Source organism: Kogia breviceps, chromosome 7 (genome assembly GCF_026419965.1).
Source record: "Kogia breviceps isolate mKogBre1 chromosome 7, mKogBre1 haplotype 1, whole genome shotgun sequence".
Lineage (NCBI taxonomy): Eukaryota > Metazoa > Chordata > Mammalia > Artiodactyla > Physeteridae > Kogia > Kogia breviceps.
In genome coordinates, this window is record NC_081316.1 from 79,668,466 (window position 1) to 79,692,576 (window position 24,111).

General features: G+C 43.3%; 1 protein-coding gene and 1 pseudogene across 1 annotated transcript; one reads left to right on the plus strand and one right to left on the minus strand.

Moving 5' to 3' along the window:
- Positions 1 to 4,873: 4,873 nt before the first annotated feature.
- LOC131759974 (olfactory receptor 51I2-like) lies at positions 4,874 to 5,859 on the plus strand (annotated as a pseudogene).
- A 3,033-nt stretch (positions 5,860 to 8,892) lies between these two features.
- On the minus strand, positions 8,893 to 19,973 carry OR51E1 (olfactory receptor family 51 subfamily E member 1). The gene is made up of 2 exons (XM_067039476.1): positions 19,968 to 19,973; positions 8,893 to 11,725 (listed from the first exon to the last, which is right to left on the minus strand). Exon 2 carries the CDS (start codon positions 11,681 to 11,683, stop codon positions 10,730 to 10,732), a length of 954 nt encoding a protein of 317 aa, XP_066895577.1. The 5' UTR covers positions 11,684 to 11,725; positions 19,968 to 19,973; the 3' UTR covers positions 8,893 to 10,729.
- Between the last annotated feature and the right edge of the window lie 4,138 nt (positions 19,974 to 24,111).

Here is a 24,111-nt window from a genome sequence, read left to right on the forward strand (position 1 = left end):
TGAGGACTTTATCTCCTACTCTGTGATGTGTATATGTCTTACCAGGGTATTCAGAGTACTTACCACTTCCTGGTTTCCAAAACCTTGGTTTAGTTATCTCAGTATCCATGTCCAAACATCATGTTCCTTCAGTTCTTGAAAGCCCTTTTGGTGAAAAGCATCTTTCCTTCTGTGACATAGGCACTGCTTCTTTTCTCATGACCTACTGCGTGTTCCATCTACTTATTAGTCACAAGTAGTCTCACCCCCATGTTGGCTAACTCCGCCTCTCTCCAGCAAATAGAAAGATACTCTTTTTAAAAATGAGGTGAACAGTATAGATGGGTCACTGAAGCATGTCCGTGAACCTTTTGGAAGCATGTCTTAAGAGGACTGGGCTAGATAACTAAAGAGTCTCTATATTCCAGAGAGTTCTGATGGCTCATGTCTCTAATCTCCCTGGGTTTTCCTTTCTCCTGAGAGTTCCCTTCAGCCTCCTCCATCTTCCTTACCCTCTCATCACATGTTCCCATCCCAGGGGTGAAGCTCAGCAGAGAGTAATTTCTCTGTGACACAGAGCCTGATGTCCCTGGAGATGGGCTGCATTTCCCTGCAGCAGCATAAAAGGGGAGTGTCTTGGCTGCAGGGTCTTCCTGGGCTTCTATAGGATATGGTACAACAAAACCGCCTGGGGAAGCAGCCAGGGTGAGTAGCCAGGGCTGAGACTCAGACCCTTTTCTATGCCCAGAGTCCTGGAGGGCACCTCTTTTACCTCCTTCTCTCCTCCCCCCAAATAAGAGTCAAATAGAAATAAGTGACAGAAGGCAGAGGTAGCAGAGAAATATGGAGACATGGGGTATTGAGTATCCTCAGTGGTAGTTTCATATTCTGCATATGGGAGAGATCAAGGAGAAACTCTTGCTGAGGCTTCTGATTAGCTCAGAGAAGGGCTCAGAGTCCCAGACTCTATTTCTAAGAATGATGCCTATATTGATGATCTGAATTGGTAATGGTTAAGGATACAAAATATCTTCTGGGCTGCCATTCTAGAAAAATAGAAATGTACATGCTTGGCAACACACAAGCATAGTCTGCAAATCTCTCTAGTAAAATTTTCATTCATTCATTCATCAAAACAACCAAATTGGGCTTCCCTGGTGGCGCAGTGGTTGAGAGTCCGCCTGCCGATGCAGGGGACACGGGTTCGTGCCCTGGTCCGGGAAGGTCCCGCATGCCGCGGAGCAGCTAAGCCCGTGAGCCATGGCTGCTGGGCCTGCGCGTCCGGAGCCTGTGCTCCGCAACGGGAGAGGCCACGGCAGTGAGAGGCCCGCATACCGCAAAAAAAAAAAAAAACAAACAAATTCCCAAGATATACCATACATTGTACTGAATGGAACCTTATCAATATAAATCAGAATTACTGTTCTTGGGAAGCTCAAGCTAGCTGAGAGGAGAGAGAAATCAGAAAGTACCATGTAAATGACTGAATGATTGAATGGGGTTTCTAAGAGACATGAATGAACAAACAGCAGGGAAGAAAAAAATGGTTGGGCGTGGGGGAAGGTTGTTTAGCAAAAACAAAGGTTAGGAGCAAGAAAACCTTAGGTGAAGGGTATTTAGAGGAGGGAAAAAAAAAAAAACAGAATAAAGTAAAGAGGTGGGAAATTAAAAAATAACTCTATTTCAGGAACACTGGATCTTGCAATCGTAGAATGCCAGAATTAGAAAGACAGATAATCTAGTCCAGTTCCCTTTTACAGATGAGGAAATTGAGCACCATAAGGAGAAACTGACAAATTTTTAGTAAGCCTGGCACCAGGGTGCAATCTGTGACAAACAGATTTGGAAGAACAAGGTATTTTGTGGCAAACAGAACCACTATTAGATCATTCTACGTTCTCTCCTCACTAGACACTTGACCTCTCCAAGCCTCAGTGTCTTCACTGATATACATGGAGAAAGATCTATCTCATGATGTTGTTTCGGAGTTGAGGGAATTCATTGTTCATCAAAACTTGACTAATTTCTAATATGTGTCTTATATAACCAGCCCAACTCAATGATATAGTGGCATAGCTGGGTCCAGAAATCTCTTCTCTAATTCTCTACGTTAAAATAAGTTGAAATGCATCATATCTGTTTAATGCTGTATGATAGTTTTACTCCAGCAATTACAAACCATGGAGAGAAAACCAAGGGTCTCTGCCCTTGCAGTTGCCCCAGAGATGCTAGAGCCTTGAAGGAATGTACATCCAAGTGACAGTACAGAGCTCCAGCTGAGTGTGCTGATGGACTGGCCTAGAGAATGATTAAGAAGTTCAGTGGAGCAGGGATATGCCAGTTTCAATGTGGTGCCTTAGGAAAATTGGGCTGATTAAAGCAGTTCGAGAAATTTGCAAGAGGAGGGAAGTGGTGGAGAGAAATGATACCAGCCAAGCAGCCACCCTAAGAAACCGTAAGAGAAATGATGAGCTTATGAGCAATTGAATTAGAGGCTGAAAAATGGGAAGGAGAGCACAGATGTAAGGCATATTGGACAGATAGAATGAGTTGATGAAAAGACATCCTTTATCTTTAATTCTATGCAGATCATCCAATGGTAAGATTGTAAGTACACATATGTCTGTGAGAGCCCCTATCACACTTCTCAAAGCAGAGTATGGATAGACCCAAATATTTGAGATTCATTGTTGACCTGTTATAAATTCATTTTTTCAGACATTTAACCAAACACTTCATTGAAAATTTCTTCTATACCCGGTCATCCATAAATCAAATATGTTTCTGATTCTATGATACATTGTTGCCTGGGATAAGACCTCAACCACACTCTTCTTCAAAATCAACCACTGATCCTAGTATCTGGAGGATAAGGAAATAGAAATTTTCTTTACTTCCTCTCTTTCATGAGTCTGTAGATTTGATTATTGATTCTGTCATTTATTCAAACAAGCAAATATTTGAGAATCTGCTCTGTTCCAGGCACTGCACTATGCAAGAGCTATGTGTCAGCAAATAAAACCATATGGCTGCTGTATTCATGGCTCATACAGTCTAGCAAGAGAGAACAAAAGATTTCAAGGAAAGAAGCAACCATAAAATTATAAAATGTGTAGAATGGCATAAAGGAAACTAAGAACGTGTGGGGTGAGGATAATGGGCTCTGGGCACCTACTTAGTGAGAGTCATCCCAAATGGTCTCTAAGAAAATGATATTTAAGATCTAAAGACTGAGGAACCAGCCATGAGAAAAACAAAGAGAGGGATATTGGATGAACAGGAAAGCCCCAAAGTGAAGAAGTAACTTGGCTTTTTTAATAAACTGAAATAAGGTCAGTGTGGTTAAAGAATACTGAGCAAGCCTTAGTCCGTTATGCGATAAGGGTGGAGAGTTAGGCAGATAAAAGATGATAGGGGTTGGGGGGGATAAACTGGGAGATTGACACTAACATATACATACTACTGTATATAAAATAGATAACTAATTAGAACACTAATAGCACAGGGAACTCTATACAATACTCTGTAATAGCCTATATGGGAAAGGAATCCAAGAAAAAAAAAGAGTGGATATATGTATATGTATAACTGATTCACTTTGCTGTACACCTGAAACTAACACAACATTGTAAATCAACTATACTCCAATAAATTTTTTTTTTAAATGATGGGTCAATACCATCATATGTCATCATATCACAAGCATTTTATCAGAGTTCACTGGGGAATGATTGAAGGGTTTTAAGCAGGGAAGTAACATAAACCAGTCTCTTCCCTGAACCTCAGTTACATCATCCCTAAAGTAGGGAGAGTAATCCCTTCGGGGTCTACATCACAGGATAATCGTGAAGATTAAAGGAATAATATACAGTGAAAGATTTAGAGAAATACAACATGTTAGACAATAACAACAAAAATCATGCCTGTGGTGCTTTGCACTTAAGACAATTTTTCACATACTTTGTCTCATTTAAAGAAGAGGTCACAGAAAAGAATATTGGATTTGGAATGAGAGAGACTCAGATTCAATATCCAGGACTACAATATATGAGGCATTCATTCAGAAGTCAGCCACTAGAGTTGAGTCTCAGTTTCCTCATCTGTATAACAGGAGGGGGAAGATGGCCTTGTCCAAAGTCTCTGTTGATTCTGAGATGGAGAAATTCAGTCAAAAATGCTTAAGTGCAAATCAATCAATTTATTATACTCAAAAATGTATCATACAAAAGTCAAGAGCAAGAAAAACATGTGACCTTAGGAAGACCTGGTTTCAGGAAGTGCAAAAGCCATCTCCGTGGGGGAAGAAAAGCAGCTTCTCACTCTTTCAGACACTCTCTCTATGGGACTACAGGAACTCTCAGCTTTGCCTCTTTCTGCATATCTGATTCAATTATCCTTATCTCTCTCCAAACAGGTATTCTTCTTTTCTCCCTATGCACATGGAAATAACACATCCTCAATTTGGCCAACAAGTAGACAATGACCAGTTTCTCTGAACTCTAACTCTGAACTCTACAGGAAACAGTGGTTTCCTGCAGAGAAATTTCATTTCATCAGCTCATACCAGAGCTCAATGTTAAGGATGATGAACTTTTGCAGGATAGATAAAATTATGTAATAGTGACATGACTCTTAGGGCCCAATACCACGGATGAGAGGGAACGGCCTTAAAAAGAAATGTATGATTTTTATAATAAAATGAGAAAATCTAGGCAAATGCATTAGCATAGTATATGGAATATAATATAGGGAGTCAGTGAAGATTTAAATTGTTATCATTATTAGGTTTTAAGCATATTGGTGAATAGTACAACCAGTTATGGAATTGATTTTTAGAATTTGGATTCAATACTAGATTTTTCTTTCCTATCATCCTGGATCTTCCAAGTGTATACCCAGATTGAAGAGGTCACATCTTCTGGAGACCTCATCTATCCCACAAGGATGCTCCCTTCCTGGTCCTTTGGCAACATCTCCTTCTTCCAACCACCTGCTTTCCTGATGATTGGCATCCCAGGGCTGGAGGCTGTTCATGGCTGGATCTCCATCCCCTTCTCCTCCATGTACACAGCAGCCCAGCCCTCACTGGAAACTGCCTGATCCTCTTGGCTGTGAGGAGGACACCCAACCCACACCAGCCCATGTACTAATTCCTGTCCATACTGGTGGTCACCGTTGTGGGCCTCAACTTGTCCACAATGCCCACCATGCTGGCTGTGCTCTCGTTTGACCATTAGCTCATTGACTTCAATGCCTGCTTGGTCCACATATTCTTCCTCCACTCTTTCTCCATGGTAGAGTCCTCAGTGCTCCTGGCCATGTCTTTTGACCACTTTGTGGCCATCTCCAACCCCCTGCGCTATGCAGCTGTCCTCACAAACAATGTCATCATGAAGATGGGGCTGGCCATTGTGACCCGTGCTAGCCTGTGCAAAACTTCTGCCCTGGCAATAACGTCCTGTCTCACTCATTCTTTTTCCAGCCTGATGTGATGAGAAGAGCCTGCGATGAGATCACCATCAATATATGCTATGGGTTCTATGTGGTACTGTCCCCTGGGGGCATAGATTCCCTGCTCATTGTCCTGTCCTACACTCTCATCCTGCCCATGGCCCTGGGGCTGGCCTCTCCCAGGGAGCTCATTGGGCCCTCAACACCTGTGTCTCCCATATCCTGGCCATCTTTGTCTTCTTTATTCCAGGTATCACCATGTCCATGATCCACCATTTTGGGAGGCACCTGCCCCCCATTGTACATGCCCTTGTTGCCTATGTGTACCCGCTGGTGCCCCCTGTGCTCAACCCCATCATCTACAGTGTCAAGACCAAGCCCAACAGGGAGGCCATGCTCAGGGTCCTGAGGGGGAAAGACCAAGGCTGATGTAATTATGAAATATCGCAGGGTGTGGGTACCATAAAGGACACTTTCTATAGCCTTATAGGAACCTGCTACCCTCAGCAAACACTGAAAATTTCTAGTCTAGGCTAATACAGTGGGAAGACCATCAGGCTTCTTCACGATACAAATGGATGTTCACCATTTACTTTGTAGTAGAAGCAGTGCTGAGGATTAAAGACAGAGAAATATATTAAATATTGTCATTTCTTTATAGAAACTCACAATCTTGTGCCAGGATAAAGGCATGTAAATACACAATTAGACTGTAGACTTATACGTACCATAATAAAGTTCAGTGCAAGAGATTACTAGGGACTGCAAATCCTTTCTTGCCAGAACTGTCCTGGGAAGATTGGACAAACCTCTATAAAGGGGAGAATGTTTTTATTTCATCTTGAAAAAATATATAGAGTTTTTCTAGGCAAATTATGAATTAAGAAAGAGGAAAATCTAGGGAAAAAACACAAGGAAAAGGCATTGTTAATTTTTTCATAAAGTTTTATTGAACAAGTGAATAAATAAATGTGTTGATCATGTGATATGGTACCACCCACCTCAGCACTAACTCTTTTTGCAATCTCTCTCAGGAAAGTCCTTTTCTCCAAGAGACACTCTTGCTTGACAGATTCCATAATGAAGTCTGACACTGACAATTGCATCCTCTTCTATAACCCCATTTCAGATCTGCTCCAGACTATCCATATCCTCATTCTTCAACTTTGTTAGAGTTAAAAGCCCTACATCCTTGTTGGCTCCCTTAGGAAGGGAAATGGCAAGTTCTGCATCAGCTTCATTCCCTTTGGATCAAATCTAAGATGCAAAGCTGAGTTGCCAGGGGAGTGGACAAGAAGTTTGAAAGTACTTTGTTTAAGAGATGAACAATGAGTATCAACTCTGAAAGGCTAAACCAATGTTATAATATAATCCTTTCCCAAGTTCAGATCTGCCTATGTCAAGAAGGCCAAAAAAAAAAGAAGAAGAAGAAGAAGAAGAAGGCCAGACATAGCAGAAGGCAATGACTCTTCACATGTATGTCTATTGCATCCAAGGGAGTCTTATCTCAATGTAATTAAAGGAGTGATATAAGATACCTGATTATCTTAAATAGATACAACTCAGAGGTCTCACTCAAACCTTTCTGAACTGGAAATGGTCCAGTTCTAAAGGTCTTTCAGGAAGTCTGGGAACATTGAAGAAGGAATACTTCCTTTGGCCTGACAAATCATAAACAGCTTCATTTAATAATGTGTTACTAAGGGCTTCCCTGGTGGCGCAGTGGTTGAGAGTCCGCCTGCCGATGCGGGGGACACGGGTTCGTGCCCCGGTCCGGGAAGATCCCACATGCCACAGAGAGGCTGGACCCGTGAGCCATGGCCGCTGAGCCTGCGCGTCCGGAGCCTGTGCTCCGCAACGGGAGAGGCCACGGCGGTGAGAGGCCCGCGTACCGCAAAAAAAAAAAAAAAAAAAAAAAAAAGTGTTACTAAAAAGAAAAATGGCAAAAATCAAATCAGACAACAGAAATAGAGCGAAACAGAGGCTTTAAAAGTACATAAAATCAATGAGAGACACCAAGTAAAGTAGCTGAATAATATGGTATGTGGAAAAATTAGAGATATTATACTGGAAAATAAGATGCGAACAGGTATAAAAGGGGAAAGGAGGCTACTGTCATTCTGAGAAGTGCGAATTTTTATGGGAAGTAATAAAAGATCTCTGATGATTTTTAAGCAGGGAAGTTAATCAGAGTTGTGCTTGGAAAAACTCCTATCAGCTATGTAGGATTTAGGACTGATGCAAAAGATGTTTAAAGCAAGGAGACCAGTGTGGAGGTTTTGACAATTGTCTAAGCAACAAAGGAGTATTTTTTTTTTTTTTTTGCGGTACGCGGGCCTCTCACTGCTGTGGTCTCTCCCATTGCGGGGCACAGGCTCCGGACGCGCTGGCTCAGCGGCCATGGCTCACCGGCCCAGCCGCTCCGCGGCATGTGGGATCTTCCCGGATCGGGGCACGAACCCGTGTCCCCTGCATCGCAGGCGGATTCTCAACCACTGCACCACCAGGGAAGCCCCAGAGGAGTATCTTGACTAGAAAATAGTTAGTCAGAATTGAGAACACAAGACATGTTTACAAATCATTTCTAGGTAAAATCTTAAAAAAAATGAGTAAGGGACTTACAGACTGAAATTTCATATTATGCAGACTTCTCTAGGGCCCAACAAAGGTCCAAATAGCTGAGATGGTGGGGCCAGAGATGAGAATATCCAAATAAAGGAAATGGGGAAGGTAAAATGATGCTCAGGTAAAATGTATATGATGAAGGTCTTTAAACATACCCTAACTTCCAGCCAAATCTCCTACAAGGGGCAGCCTTTTCCTCTTATGCTAGTTCTTAACTCCAGGCTCTTCTGGATGACCCAGTAAGTATTTATGAAGTAAATGACCAGATATAGCTTTGTCTCTGTATCTGGCATTTAGTACTTATTGAGAAACACAAGAAGGTGGTGGTGGTCGTGATGTGTATGTGTGTGTGTGTATGTGTGTTTGTATTTACATTCACCAAATGGTTAATCCATTTAGGATCAAAACCATGAAACTTTATCCTGAGCATATAAACTATCATAAACTTGGAATTCTTTTTGAAATCTAAGATAGTGGCAACATCCCCAGGAAAAGAAAAATATATGTATCTGTCTGATTTATCTCTTTATTATCCACCTATCTATGTCTCCAATGGGATTTCAGACAATATAATACAGATACACACATTCATCATATGTGCATACAGAAGCATGTACACAAACACTTATTAAAAATCCTGAAGAATAAACACCAAAATGCTAACAATATTTTTTTAAGGTGACAAGTTTATTGGAGTTTTTATTATATTTTTATTTCTTTTATATTTTCAGAGTGTCTAAGATTTTTGTTTACAGTGATCATCTACTGGTTTCCTAATATGAAAAAAATCTGTCTCTTTCTCTCTCTTTTCTCTCTTTCATTCTGTTTCTTTCTTTCGATTTCAATGTCAGGGCACTATCAGGAACTGGGATGACCCTCCAAACAGTTCAAAGTGACCAAAGCCAGCACTGACTCTAGTTTATGCCCCATGCTCTGCTGGCCACCACTCACCTGGGCATAGCAGATTCCATGCTGCTCACAATTCTCATCTTCTGGATTCCAGTCCAAGAAATTAGATATGCTCTTTCCATATCCTCTGTACCAAGTAGTCCTGTGCTACTAGCTATAGCTGGAAAAGTCTGGCCGGCCATGTGCCATGCTCTCTACTATACTACCTGCTTCTCACACTTACGTACCTCTCTTTTGGATGGAGATCTCATTCCTCTCCCATTCATTCCTACTGTATTCCTATAGTGCCCACACCCCTCCTTCCCATTCTGCTTCTTCTGGGAGTGCAGTGCTTGTCTTGTAGGGCTCCTGGGTGAGCCTCTGGAACCATACTCATGCTAAGTACAGCTATCAGGGATGCAGTCTTTATTGGGCTCTCCTATGGTCTTGTTCTCTGAGCTTTGATGCTGTGGGCATTTCCTGAAGGGTAGCTCCGAGCCCTGGGACTACATGGTGTTCACTTATATACTCTATTCACTTTCTGTGGACCTATGTTTGACTTAGCCTTGCCTCCTGGCTAGCCACTCAGGCCACTGGCCCTACTCAGTCTCACAATGCTTCCTGCTCTTGACTCCCTGGCCCATAACCAACCCTGCTCTTTCTGCCATGAGCTTCTAGGTTTTCTCAGCTGCATGTCTCCATGTAGTGTCTCTCCAGATATCCAGTGAATGTCCCTACTGCTAATTATACTATTTCCCAAACTAGCCACTGTTTGGGAATTACCCAAACATATTCCTGTTGCTTCTACAGAAGTACAATGGCAAATAGGCCAGGAACTATTGAGATTAAAGCCATCAGCAACATTAACAGGAAATTCCTAAATACAATACTGGATGAGTGAGAAAGGAACTTAAATACCTCCCCTAGAAAATGCAAGACTCCGGAATGTCTAACTCACTATCCCACTAGTCTAACATTCCCTCCTCACAATATGGGATTGGGCATCAAAAGACAATTTTTTTTTTGAGCCTGCATGATCTCATTGAACATCAGTTCCCCCACTGGTACAATGTGGGTAACTAATCATATTCCTGCCTAAATCAAAAAGTTGACAAGAAAATTGGAAATTAAGGAAAAATTTTCACAGTCTATGAAAATGCTCAGAATACAGTATATCATCTTTCATTAATGTAGATAAATATAATCTATTTGTGAATTTACTTTCAATTTTTTCTTAAGGATTGCTACTCAGAAGAAAATAAATTATTTTTTCTCTGTGGTCATTTTGAAGAGGGAAATCCAGGTAAGTCTCTTTTCCTAAGATCCAAAACGGTAGAGGATTCTGAAGAGGGAATCATGGTTTTAAGACAGATTATCTAACTGTATTATATTCTTGTATTTATTTTATTTTTGCCTTGCTTAAGCCTTTGGTAAATGTCTTTTAGAAATATCACCCTTATCTCAGAATGCTATAAACTATCAGCGCAAGCGCCCATACGAATTTTTTGGACTTGAGAATTGGACTGAATGGTTAAGTGGGAAGTAATAATCCTTCAACCACAACTACCTCAAAGAACTAAAGGGTAAAATAATATTGAAAAATAAGGACTGGGAGTATACAGTTCTGCTGCCCCTACTCACATGGAGATTCTCCAATCAGTTTCATCTTTGAAGGATCAGCTGTGCTTTCATTAAGAATTTTTTTCCTAATACTGTCTTCCAAAATGTTGATATTAAAATCTGAATTGAAGGACTTCTCGTGAAAAAGAAGTTTGATTCCTGACACCTAGGGATCAGAAGTGTGGGTGGTCACATGGAAAAGACGAAGGATACGCTGCCGGATCTCCTTTGTCCTCACTCCGTAGACAATCGGGTTGAGCACGGGAGGAACAAGCAGATAGGTGTTGGCCATGATGACAGGCAGGAGGGAGTCATGCCGCTTGTCAAACCGGTGCACCATAGACAACCCAATGAAAGGTACATAGAATATGAAAACAGCACACACATGAGAGACACAAGTACCAAATGCCTTTGCCTGGGTTTCATGTGTCAAGCCCAACACAGTCTTGAGGATAAGCAGATATGACAAGGAGATGAGAAGTGAGTCCAGGCCAATGGCAGAGATGATGACAATGAGGCCATAGATGATATTGACGCGGATGTCAGCACAGGCCAGCTTCATGACATCTTGGTGTAGGCAGTAGGAATGGGAAAGGATATTGGAGCGGCAGAAGGGCAGATGTTTGATGAAGAAAGGCAGGGGTGCCATAAGTGCAACACCCCGTACCACAGCAGCCATGCCGATCTTGGTAACACGAGGCAATGTTAGCACGGTGGCATGGCGTAGTGGGTGGCAGATTGCCACATAGCGGTCAAAGGCCATGGCCAACAGCACCGTGGACTCCATGCCAGATAAGGAGTGGATGGCAAACATCTGTAGCAGACAAGCATCAAACTGTATGGTAGTGGAATTGAACCAGAAGATGGCCATCATTTTGGGCATGGATGAGGTGGAGATGAGGACATCAAGGCCAGAAAGCATGCAAAGAAAGATATACATGGGTTCGTGTAGGCTATGCTCCGTCCACACAATGTAGATGATTGTCAAGTTACCTAGCACGGCGATAAAGTAGAGGGAGCACAACGGAAAGGCCAACCAGAACTGAGCTTCTTCCAATCCTGGCAGGCCTATTAGAATGAAATATGTGGCACTGGATTCGTTGCCACTGGGATCCACCATAGTGAAGAATCTGAGCTGTGACCACTGCCAGACAGGTAGAGGCTGGAATATAAAGATAAGCCATTGTCAGATCCTCCAGAATTCCACTGCCATTTTTCTTTTCCTCCACCCTGATGTCCTATTCTCTGACCAGAGCTCTAACTTCATTGCCTGTCCAAACTCTGATTCTATTCTAAACTCAACCTAACTATCCTTCATAACTCAAGGCCCAAATGAGCATTCATCCAGTCTTTCTTACTAACCCCACCTCTAAAGTTAATTCTGAAAACAAATGAAATACTAAAGTAAAAATTCTAAGCATTTTAAATCTTTTAGTTCACCAACGATAGGTTATTGACTAAGTACACATCAGACATAGATGATGAAAATTCCCATTGCTTCTATCTTATCCTACCTTATGCTCTCATATGCTTAATACCCACTGTAATTCTAATTATATCATTAGACTATCTTTAAGACTAATCCCAGTCCAATGTAGTAATACTCTAGTAACATAGATTAATGCTGAAATCGAACCTTATCACTAACCCTAATGACCTCGCCAATTCTAGCCTTAACCCTAACTTTAACAATAACCTAAGTTATTAACAACTCAAGTTGTTATTTAAAACTTCATAACACCTATTTTATTATGATAACCCTTAATTTAATTTTTTAAAAAAGACACTAACTTCATCCTGAACTCTAACTCTACATTTCACTCTTGGCCAAATGTCCACCCAAAGTCTTACACTTGTTCAGACTGCCCAGTTTATATCATAAAAGGAACAATGACTGCAATGAATTCCAATGGTGTCCCACTCAGATTCCCTTCACCAAGCCAATGCATCTATCTCCCATTTGCAGTGGGTGTTGAGTACTAAAGGCTCAGAGTTCTCCCTTTCCGCAGAAAATTTTCCTTGATCAAATGAGAAGCACTTCACCCAGGGAGTTATGTTATCCCCACCAGAGCACTTCTAGAAGTCAATGAGTGCCTAACACAAAGATACAAAAGGCCAGCCTCCTTGTCTTCAGGTGGGACCAAAGCTGTGATATAATGTTTGCTTCAGAGCTTCTTGAGGAACCAAAGCTGAAGCTGGTCTCCAACTAAGACCACAGTCTCACATAATTTTCTTTCCCTGCTCTATCCTACTTCCCTCACTCATCTTCTCATGACAATATATCCTTTAAACAAGAATTTCTACCTCAAGCTCTGTTTCTAGAGGACCCACCAGGCTTAAGAGAGTGGGACTGACACAGAGGACTAAACCTGAAAGATGATGGCATTAAAAGCACTGGAGGAACAATCAATCCTATACCAGGGTCCCAATATCCTTGAATCTGGCTATTAAAGTGATGGATATAAGTAGAGATTGCTGAGGTGGAAAATGTCAGACTTGAGTTTCCTCAGATCATATCTCTCTGTTGAAACAATTACAGAGTTAACTAACTTCCTCCCTTTTTTCCTTTCCTCCATTCACAAATATTCACATGCTCCTACTATTTATTAGATTATATAATTGTGTTTATACACACTATATATGTGTATGTATTTTCTCTTTCTCTCTCTCTCTCTCTCTCTCTCTCTCCATATATATATATATATATATATATATATATCTGTCTCCTCTTCCCATTATGAAAATAGTGACACTTATTGCTAGGGTATATTTAAGATAATTTTATCTTGGTAAGAAAAAAAGAAGGGTTAGGTTCTTAAGATCTGGCACTTGACAACTTGGGTAGGGGCTTCTGCACAGGCTACCAGACAACAGCTGAATGCACAGAAGAGCTCATGGGCAGCATCAGGAGAGGCTTACACCATTCACTGGGCTCAGGATGTGTTGATGGTCTTTGTTCCACTGTTGAGCTGTCACCCAGAGGTTCCCTCAGATCAGACACAAAGGAGAAAACACTGGGAGCGTGAGTTTTAGAACAGAGAGTGACAGAGTTTAATTTAAACAACTGGAGGGAGAAGATATAAGGAGCCATGCTTAACCAAGAACTTCAGGCTAAGAGGCCAAATTCTTCAGTGTCACTTAAATCTTCTGTACTGACCTCTCTGTAACATATGACACTGTGATCTGTTCCCTCCTTCTTAGAACTTCTCCTTGTTCCTCTGCTTCTCCTCATCTCTCTCTGATCACTAGTTCTTGGTTCTTTCTGGGTCTTCAGCCTCCTCCACTTGACCCTTAAGCATACTTTTAAATGATAATGCTCTCAGAATTTTATCCTCAAATCTCTTGTCTTTACATATACTCTCCCCGGGGCATCTCATCTCCTTCAGTAAAACCCATTATTTACGTATAAACTATTGATTCCCAAATCTACTTGGGAAGGCCTGAATTATCTTTTGTGATCAGATTCATAGTTCTAGTCACTAAAAGAGTCCACTGAGTTGTCTCTCAAGCACATCAAACTCTCCATGTCTGAAGATCAAAGTCTTCCAGAGGCAGTATTGTAGAGCTTAATGTTAAGAGTATGAGCTCTGAAATTGATCCTGGATTCAAATCCCAGTCAACAACTTTGTTAGCTGTGTGATCTAGGGCAAATCATTTAATCTTTCTAAGCCTCAGTTTCTTTATTGGTAAAATGAGGATAACAGTCACTGCCTAATATAAGTCGTTGTGAGGATTAAATGAGATGAGTGTAATGCTTTTAACGCAATGCCTGGAACAATTTAAATATGCAAAAAATTATATCTGTTGTTGTTAACTGTGTTCCTGTAGTGTTTCTTTTTTTCTATTAAGGTGGCCTAAACAGACACATGAGCTAAATACCCTGATTCTCATGGCCATGACCCTAGTGTTAACTTTGTTATCAGCATAATTCCAATAATCTTCTACCCACATGAAATCAGGTCACCATTTATTGTTTAAAAAATACCTTTGTAAGTTCCAAATTAATTCTGGAATAAAGGCTAAACTACTAGGATGGGACAAAGCTCTGTCTTTCAGCATTCAGCCCTAGTTTCTCTCTCACCACCCCTCACCATTGTCCCTATGCTCCAGGCACACTGGAATACATGCCATTTCATAAATGTAGCATTGATCCCATGCCTCTGTGTCTACTTGTCTTTTTTACTTCTCTTCCCTTTGTCATGGTCCTCCCAGATTTCCCTCTTTAAGTTCCCACTGGGCAAAATCTTATCTTCCACATCCTGGTTTACTCTCTCTTTCCTATGCACTTTCCTAAGCCTCTTTCCCTTGGGCATGATTAAATGTTTCCTGCTCTGTACTCCCAAAGAACTTTGTTTAGGTCTCTTTTTATGCATTTACCATCCTGAACTGGAATTATTGCTATGTTTATTTTCCACTAAATTATTAATTCCTTAATGTCAGGGACCCTACCATATTGATGAATTAGTGTTTAGTTAACGTTTGTTGAAAATTAAAAGGAGTTTTATCAAAAGAAGAATTCCTCAATCAGTGTCTAACAAGGGTAGCACAGCCAAGGGGGTAAGAAAGACTACCATTTGTCTGAACTATAGAGATTTTTGAGAAGAAATGAAGACTGTTTGGAAGGTTAGGGCAGGGTGGTCATAAGTTCAGAACAAGAAACTTTAGAGTCAAACAGAAAAGACCTTTCTTACCCAGGGAGCCAGAGGGCATGAGAATAGGCACATGGAGAACAGGGCAAGTGCAAAGCCTTGGCTCTAAATGAATGTAAAGTGGGCATGCGGCATAGTCTGTGCCCAAGGGAGGGGGTGACCTAGGATCCCTGACTGGAGACATTAGCAAAAAGGCTCTAGTGCTCCAGAGGGTCAGATATCAATACCATCCAGAAATTTTACATAGACAGACAAGGTAAAGCTGGGCAATTCCCAGGATAAAAGTGTGCTGCCTTAGGAAGCATACTGCAGAAGAATCATGTGTTGGCATATTCAACCCTATTACCTGGGAGGGTAAAGTGATGTGCTGAGCAGAACCCTGGGACTAGAAATGAGAGTCTCGGGTCTAAGTAAACGCAGAGGACTTTAATAACCTCATTGTGTTGCTGCAAAAATAATGAGGTCAGGAATGTCAAAAGATGTCATAAAACAGCATCACAGTGTACAAAGCAATTTTTTTCATGTTTCCATAAAAATGGGGAATAAGGTCTCTGAAAATGTCTGAAGTTTCCAAAAACTTTTTATCCCCCTTCCATCTGTCACCTTAACTGTTTGCTTCGCCTCAAGCACACACTTATCCACACGCACATACTAACTAGCAGCCAGTCTCTCACAATGGCAAAGACTAAGCACTGAGATGAAGATACTGAAACACTGAAGCACAAAGCTGAAGCACTGAGATTCAGCTGGCCTGGAAGGGAGGCACCTCCACAGCATGAAGTGGGCAGTTCTCACTGGAGGTCAAATCAGGATGGACCTCAGAAGGCGGCAGCAGGAGAGAAATGAAGGAATAGAGAGGGAAGTCAACTGGAGGACCCAAGCATCACCCTTCAGACTGTCCAGCCCTGAAGCACCCTAGTCTCCCACAGTCCTGCCAGCTGACTGCCAGCCTGAGCAACTGTTAGCAATGAGAACCATAGCGCACACTCAGATAACATTTGGAAGCTCTGAAGGAAACTGGAGCTAGAGCACTCTATTTTGAAAACAAAACATAATCAAGGAAAAATAAACAAAGAAGGGGGTCTTTTTCTTTTTTAGAAAGCCTGCACTGCCTTAACCCCCAGGGAGTAGCCCTGTGCTTGAGATTTTCTCTGAAAAGGCACACTATTTTAGCAAGTCTCGGGAAGTTTCTTGGAGAACTGTGAAGAGCATCTTAGCCCTTTCTTGAGGATGGGGGACCAGGAGCCTCCAGTGATACCGAGTAGAAATCTACATTGAGGCCTTCAATCCTCCCCATTCCTTTCCCCTAGCCTCTAGGACTCTGTCCCCCAGTGCCCGCACAGCCCCCATACCAGCCCAGCCTCACATTCTTTCCCAGAGCTCTCTGAATGCCTTCCATCTCAGACACGTGTGGAAAAGCAGTCAGGGATACAGACCCATAAGAACAATGAGATCACTGCCAGCATTGATTCTATTGTTTTTATGATTATAACAGAAATCACTGAATGCCTACAAAATGCCAGACACTATATAAATATTATCTAATCCAGGAGCAATTCTGTATAATAGGACTTCTATGTATCATTTCTACATTATAGGTGCAAAAACTGAGTCCCCAAGAAGTGAGATAATATTCCCAGGGTTTAGTAGCCGACTGGTAAAAGAGATATTTGACCTAGATTGTTCAATTCCAACACCTGTACATTTTCCCCTTTAACCGGCCTTAATTGTGTTGCACCTTCTGAAAACAAACAAAATCTGCCCAAGAGGCAGGGTAGAAGAAGGGCTTGGTAAGTAGAACATCTGGCCCAGCTAGACTCTTGGAAGGGAAACCAAGAGGGCAGTGAAGAGGACCCTCCTGGACTGGGACTTGGGCGCTCTTCCCTTTTCAGCCCCAACTCCTCTGGCTGTGACTTGGGAAGGGCCCACAGTGGAAAGTAAAAAGGTTTATCCCCTACTGAGTACTTTCTTCTCAAACAATACAGGCCTCTCATCAACCTGTCAGGCAGGTAACATTAATCCCATTTGACAGATGAGGATGTTGAGGGTTAGTTAGAGCTCTCAGCATCAAATCCATGTGCTTTCCAATAGGCCAAGCTACTGCCCTGCCCCTTTCCCAGTTTCCTTTTGAAAAAAGCAATGGTTTTTAAGGATTATTTCAATGTTAATCTCCAAAGAATCCAAAATTTGGTCCAGAAGGCCTCTCTAAGACTCAGGACACCTGACCAGCTCTCCCCACTCAGGTTCAGTGGCTAAACACACAGAATGTTCCATGCCTAGAGCAGTGGGGTAGGGGCCTCTGCTGCCCCTGCCAGCCTCTATGGGAATACCTGGAAGAAAATGTCCTTGGAGGGAAGCCCAGGAATACCTGGGAACCTCTGGCTCTTACTCCCAGGCCCAGAGAGGGAAGGCAGACCTCAGGGGTGATGCTGTGGCTGGCAAGGATGATCAGAGCTCATCACTCAATTTGTGGAGAGGGAGCCCTTCTCTTAACACTCCACGAAGGTGCTGGCCCCAGAATCATATCCACCCCAAATCATCTGCATCTTTTGTCCCTCATACCTTGTTTGGATTTGATAATGCAGATGAACCCTTATAGGGCCTTGGCCATTCTTTTTAGAATGGCCACAAGGAGATTTTTTTTTTTTTTTTTTTGCGTTACGCGGGCCTCTCACTGTCGTGGCCTCTCCCGTTGCGGAGCACAGGCTCCGGACGCGCAGGCTCAGCGGCCATGGCTCACAGGCCCAGCCGCTCCGCGGCATGTGGGATCTTCCCAGACCAGGGCATGAACCCGCGTCCCCTGCATCGGCAGGCGGACTTGCAACCACTGCGCCACCAGGGAAGCCCTGGCCACAAGGAGATTGGAAAGATGAGAGATTGCAATTTCTGACTCACAAAAAGCAGTGTGAGGTTCCCATTCCCACTCTCCTCACTCAAGTCATCCTGGCCCTCCAAAATCACCCCCAGGCAAGCTCCAGGGGTCCAGGGCCCTGCTGATCCATTTCCCAGGTAGAACCAGAGCCAATAAGATTCCCACACACCTTCAAAGTTTGACCTAGTTATCAGGGCCCTTCTGAGCTTCTCTGAGTGTTGCCTACCTGCAGTGGAAAAGCCTGATCTGGGACTTTGATTGATACACTGATTTCTTTTTTTTTTTCCAAAAATTATTGACTGAATGCCTATGCCAGACTCCGTGCTAAGCGCTGGAGATACTGAAATACAGAGTAAACAAGTCATGGTTCAGCCCTCCAGTGGTAGGGAGACATTAAGATAAATATGCAGCTATCGTAACATGTTGTGATAAATGCTAGGACAGGGGTAAGCACAAGAGCCTCGGGAACAAAGCAGACGATAGCTCAACAAGTTATCAGGCTCAGAGGGCTTCCCTGAGGAGGTGACATCTGAGCCAAGACTTACAGGGCCAGTCAGAGTTAAGCAGGCAGGATTGGGGGCATGGGAACAGCAGCATTCAGTGAGATGATAAAACACATTGAGCACCTACTATGTGCCCCAAACTGGACATAAAACAGTGGATAAAACAGAAAAGATCACTGCTCTCATGGAGCTCAAGCACAGAAGGTAAACAAATAAGCAAGAACATTTCAGGTAAAGATAAGTGCACTGAAGATAAGACAGAGTGATGGATAGAAAAGGACAGAGGCGGGGCACCCTTATTTGAGACAGCGGGTCAGTGAAGGCCTCTCTGCAGCAGTGATATATGAGCTGAGAGCTGGGTGATGAGAAAACACCAGCCATTCTAAGATCGAGGCAAAGAGTGTTTCAGGCAGAGGAGGCAAGAGAAAAAGGTCTTCTGCTTTGGGGGTTCCCAGAAGGAAGAAGGTCATGGTGGTCCAAGTATCAAGAGCACAGGAGAGTTGTAAGAGATGAGGTCAGAGAGGAGGGCAGGGGCCAGATCGTGTAGGGGCTTGCAGGACATGGCAAGGAACTTTGATTTAATTCCGAGTGACTTGGGGGAATTTAAGCAATAGACCTGATCTAATTTGTTTTCAAAAGTGCATTCTGGCGAACGCAAAGACCCAGAAAGAGAACACACCCTGTTTGAAAAGCTGCAAGTGGTTCAGCGGGAGGAGGTGGGTGGGAGGTTAAGCGAGTGCAAGGCGGGGGAAGTCGCAGTGTGGACACAGAATCCACTTTTTAAATGGGCTGAAGACTGAACCCTGATCCTAGACACAGACTGGGTCAGGATCAGAGGCCCGGGAAGATTGCTAAGTCTCAATCTCAGCCACAGCCTGACTCCTGATGCAAAGTACAATATGAGCCTGGACCCCATTCAGAGCCCACAACCCAAACAGAGCTATAGTCTGACCCCTGATCACAAAGTGAGCTTTGACCACACTAATGACCTGAGTGGGACTGGCTGTGTTCTCACACTGAACCCCAATCAAACTCTAGCTCAGTCCCAGCCCCATCTGTTCTCTGCCCCCATCACTTTCATTTAGGCCAATTCCTGCCAGGCTCTAGATGGGCATCCCAGTAAACCGATCAATAGAAAGTTTCCTGAAAACTGCAAAGGAAGCATCCAACACCACCCATGCTTCCCTTCACCACACGAACATAGAAATTGCTAAGTCTGTCTGTCCTTTGAGTCAAGGGCCTCCTTTACATCCCCAGTCCTACCCCTGGACTTCTGGTTCTTCCGGGCCTGGTTTCTCATTCACTCAGCAGGTCTAATGAGGGACTCCTAGCTGCAAGAAACCCACACACCCGGACTCACCCCCAGTCTCCTGCACTCACCTCAACTGCGTTGGAGGAATGTGTGCCCTTTTCTCCAGGACTCTTCCAGAAACAGTCTGGCAGCCTGCACTGAAGAGCAGCCCTCTCTGTCTCCGCCCCCTCCTTAGCCTCCCACATCAGGCTTATTGATTCTGTCATACCTCCTCCCTCCTTTGGCTTCTCCCTGCTGGGGGGCAGGGTGCTGCCAGAGGGTCTATCAGCAGGTACCCCTTGCAGCCAACTGTGGGACTGGTGTCCTTCTTGGCTTCTTGTGTTCTGGGAAGGTATGCTTCGAGTATGGGGAAGGAGGGGCAGTGGGTAGAGGGGTCTCTAGGATCCTCCCCAGATAGGCCCTGTACCAGCTGGGATATTTCTGCCAGCTCCCATGTGAAGTTAGACAAGGTGAATGAGTGAGGAAAGGCTAGAAGAGACTCATGTGTGTGGCCATGGCCTTTGTGAGGAGCTTTCTCCAAGTTTCTTACCAGGCTTATCAAACTCAGCCAGAGGAAAAGCAGGATATACTTTCAGGGGGACCCCAAGATTAAGTGCCAACTCATCGCCTTCCTGAAGCTTTCTCTGATCTTCTTTCCATTGGTGGTGCCTACTTGGATCCTTGCTGGGCCTAGATCCCAATAGACCCACCTGCTTTTCCCCAGAGCTCTAGGGCTGCATCTTCTTTGTCCCCCAGGCTCTGGGGACTGTCTCTAGCTAACGCATAACAGGGATCCCTGGGGATCATGCCTCTGTCTTCCACTCCCTGGCCTTGTGTTCCTGAACTTCTTGTTGAGGAAGGAGGATGTGGTTCCCTTAACCCTCCCCTACCTCCAGCCCCAACCATATAAGACTAATGCCATCTGTTTTTCTCTTAAGGGCAAAAATAGTGAGAGGACATTTTAGAGAGTTAGAGAACAGTTTGAATGTGAAACGAAATACCTCACATATTTAAATGTTTTTCAAAAAGTCTATTAATAAAGCAAAGTAAATTTTAGTTGGTCTCTCCTTATGTTTTACTCATCAGCTTCACAACTACAGGTTTAAATGCACAACATAGGGTATGCTGATTTAAACTATGCAAAATTAGAAAATGTCAAATCAGGCCATTCCAACTCAGACCGCATCAAAACTAGTGATTAAAAAACAACTAGTGATCACATGATCTCCAAGTACCTGTCAACCTGCAGCCTGACACTCACTGCCATCACCCTGGAGCCATCTCTGCTGCCTCCTTCAGCCTCCCGTAGACTTAGACAGTGTGAAGACTTAAAAAGTGATACCCTAAGGACTTCTGCTTCTGGCCAAGACAGAAGAACAGGAAGTAACATCCACCTGAAGGAACCTAAAATGGACAATATACATAAAACAATAGTTTGCAAGATACTGGCTATCAGGCAATGAAGGGCAATGAGCCCTGCAGCATGGGAAACAAATAAGGTGAACCTGGGGTTTCCCCAACTTACTGCCTTGAGAGAGGTTCCCTACTGCAGCCGAGGGAAGGAGAACCCAGGCAGAATCCAGAGGACACCTGAAGTTAGGGACGTGGAGCTGAGAGTCCAGGAAGCTCCAGCTAGCTAGAATTTGAAGACCAGGTATTGGAGGTGAGAGATCTACACAGAGAGAGAACTCCAGAGACATGTAGAGGGCCCTCTGCAAGATTCCAGCTGAGTACTGAGCCCACATGCACGTGAACAAGCTATCTAAAGCTGGGACAGAGCCACCTGGAAAGATTAGAGGTAGCACCACCACCCAGTGTTCACATAGGGCCAAGGAGAGTGACTGTTTCCACCAGCCAGACTGGAAAACTTCAAGATTCACAGGGCGTTGAGTAGAGAATACAGAAGGATCCTGCCTCCATAGTGGGGAATAATTAACCAAATATTATCTACAGTATAATGTTGGTTTTAGATCATAATTGATCATTAATGGGTGGGGAAAGAACTTTGTTGATTTTATAAAGTAGCACAGGTCAAACTAAGGACTATAATTTATAGAGACAGGAAAAAGAGATAAGCGTGGATGGGGCGGGGAAGGGGAGGGCTGGGGAGGGATAAGTGAATTTATTTTTCGTAGGTAAACCAGAACTCACTCACCCTCTCCTTCTCTCCAAGGGGTCCCAGCCAAACAGCCATTGAGCACATTATATGTCAGGCCCCAGAGACAAAGAAAACTAACTAGTCCTTGTCCTCAAGGGAGACAAACAACTATGTATATGGATATTTCAGTTCTATGATGGAAGATAAACAGACAGCTATCATAAAACTATTTAAGCTCTATGACAGAGGGATAAACATCCAGTTGGAACACAAAGCTTTAAGTTTTATGACAGAGGGAAACACAGATTCTGTGGGAGCCTAGGGGAAGCCCTTAATTTAGTCTGGCAATTAGCCGACTTTTCCAACAAGCAACAGTTACCCCAGTCACCCCCAGTTATCCAAGTAAAGAGATTCTGGAGGAACAGAGATTTCCCAAGATCTCCTGAGAAAGAAGGCCATGAGTTAATCTAAAGCCAGTGATACTGCAACCTGGATGAGGGACTAGCTCCTGGCCTTGAAACAACAGGTCGTTATGAAAGGTGAAGTCTGCTGTACTTTGAAAATTCCCTGTAATGGAATAAACATATCTCATTTTAACAGTTTTATTATTAAAACCGTTGCCAACAATGTGTATTGATTACTTTCTATTTTCCATGTGTTTTCACACCTATTATGCTATTTAATCCCCACAACCACCCAACAGGAGCTACATTATATCTCCTTTTTACAGCACTTAGAGTTTCCAAAAATTACTGAGGTGCAATAGGCTAAGTAACTTGCCCAAATAGTAAAGCTAGTGACCCTAACGTCTATTGCATCTAATTCCAGCCCCACAATGTCTCTTTTCCTAATACAGTTATCTACCATGTCTAAAGGAATTTCTTGGCAAGGTTGTGCTGTCTTTGAATTTCATTTGTAAATTTGAACATCGTTTGTAAATCAGACACCAGCACAGGAAAATAAATGTCAACTTGTTTGAAACTTTGTGAAAACACTTTATTAGGAGACAAAGAGGGCTTCCCTGGTGGCGTAGTGTGGTTGAGAGTCCGCCTGCCGATGCGGGGGACACGGGTTCGTGCCCCGGTCTGGGAGGATCCCACATGCGGCAGAGCGGCTGGGCCCGTGAGCCATGGCCGCTGAGCCTGCGCGTCTGGAGCCTGTGCTCCGCAACGGGAGACGCCACGACGGTGAGAGGCCCGCGTACCGCAAAAAAAAAAAAAAAAAAAAAAGAGACAAAGAGTTGTTTTAATCAGGACAGCCACATGTGGCAAAACTTGTGGTGCACTGCACAATACGGGAGCACCATTCACGTGGACCATGGTGTGGACAATGTTTCCTAAAGCTTTACAGTGAGACAACCATGAATATGATCATTTCTTGCATATTTACAACACTTTGAAGTTTACAAAGGACGTTCATAGGGTTTAAGCTTTACAACATCACTGCTATTGTAGCTTCTCATTATATAGAAGAGGAAACAAAATCCAGAGAGGTTATACAGTATGTCACTTTATGATATTTCCAGCATTTTAACCTTATAAGTCATACTTCAGTATTCTTTCTTCTGCCTCAAATGAGCGTACATTGTTTTCTACCTATAATTCTTCAATGTGAATGTTTTTGACCTAACAAATTTCAAGAGCTGGAAGTTAAGTGAGTCTACCTGGAGGGAGAGACCCCTGGGGGTGGTGACAGAGTCTTCACAATGTCTCCTATTGCTCTCCTTCACACCCAACCCCCATCCTTGTTCACTGATTCCCCAAAGGGATTAAAAGAAACTCCCTACAATCAAGGACACTTAAAACATGTTTAGTAGATTAGCAAGAAAGCCAAGGGAGAGGGGAAGATATGTGATTTGCTACTGAAGGCCAGCAATTTAGGGAGGTCAGTACCTCCAGAAGGGTGGGAGGAAAGAAGGGAAGAAGTCACAGAAGCACCCGAAATCCTTGTGGTCAGGATGAAGAAGGCATGGTCGGCCTATTGAGAAGATAACCACTGTGCTTTCCTATCAGTCCCAGAGACTGAAACATAATCCCAGGCTGAGCCCAAGCCAAGAAACTGGGCCTCTTTGAGTCATGGCTCCCAAATATGGAAATTACTTCAATTTCCTACCTCCACCCTGATATATACACACA

Bases quoted from the DNA above. Each gene is read 5' to 3' on its own strand.
- OR51E1 (XM_067039476.1), bottom strand. From the start codon at position 11,683: ATGGTGGATCCCAGTGGCAACGAATCCAGTGCCACATATTTCATTCTA.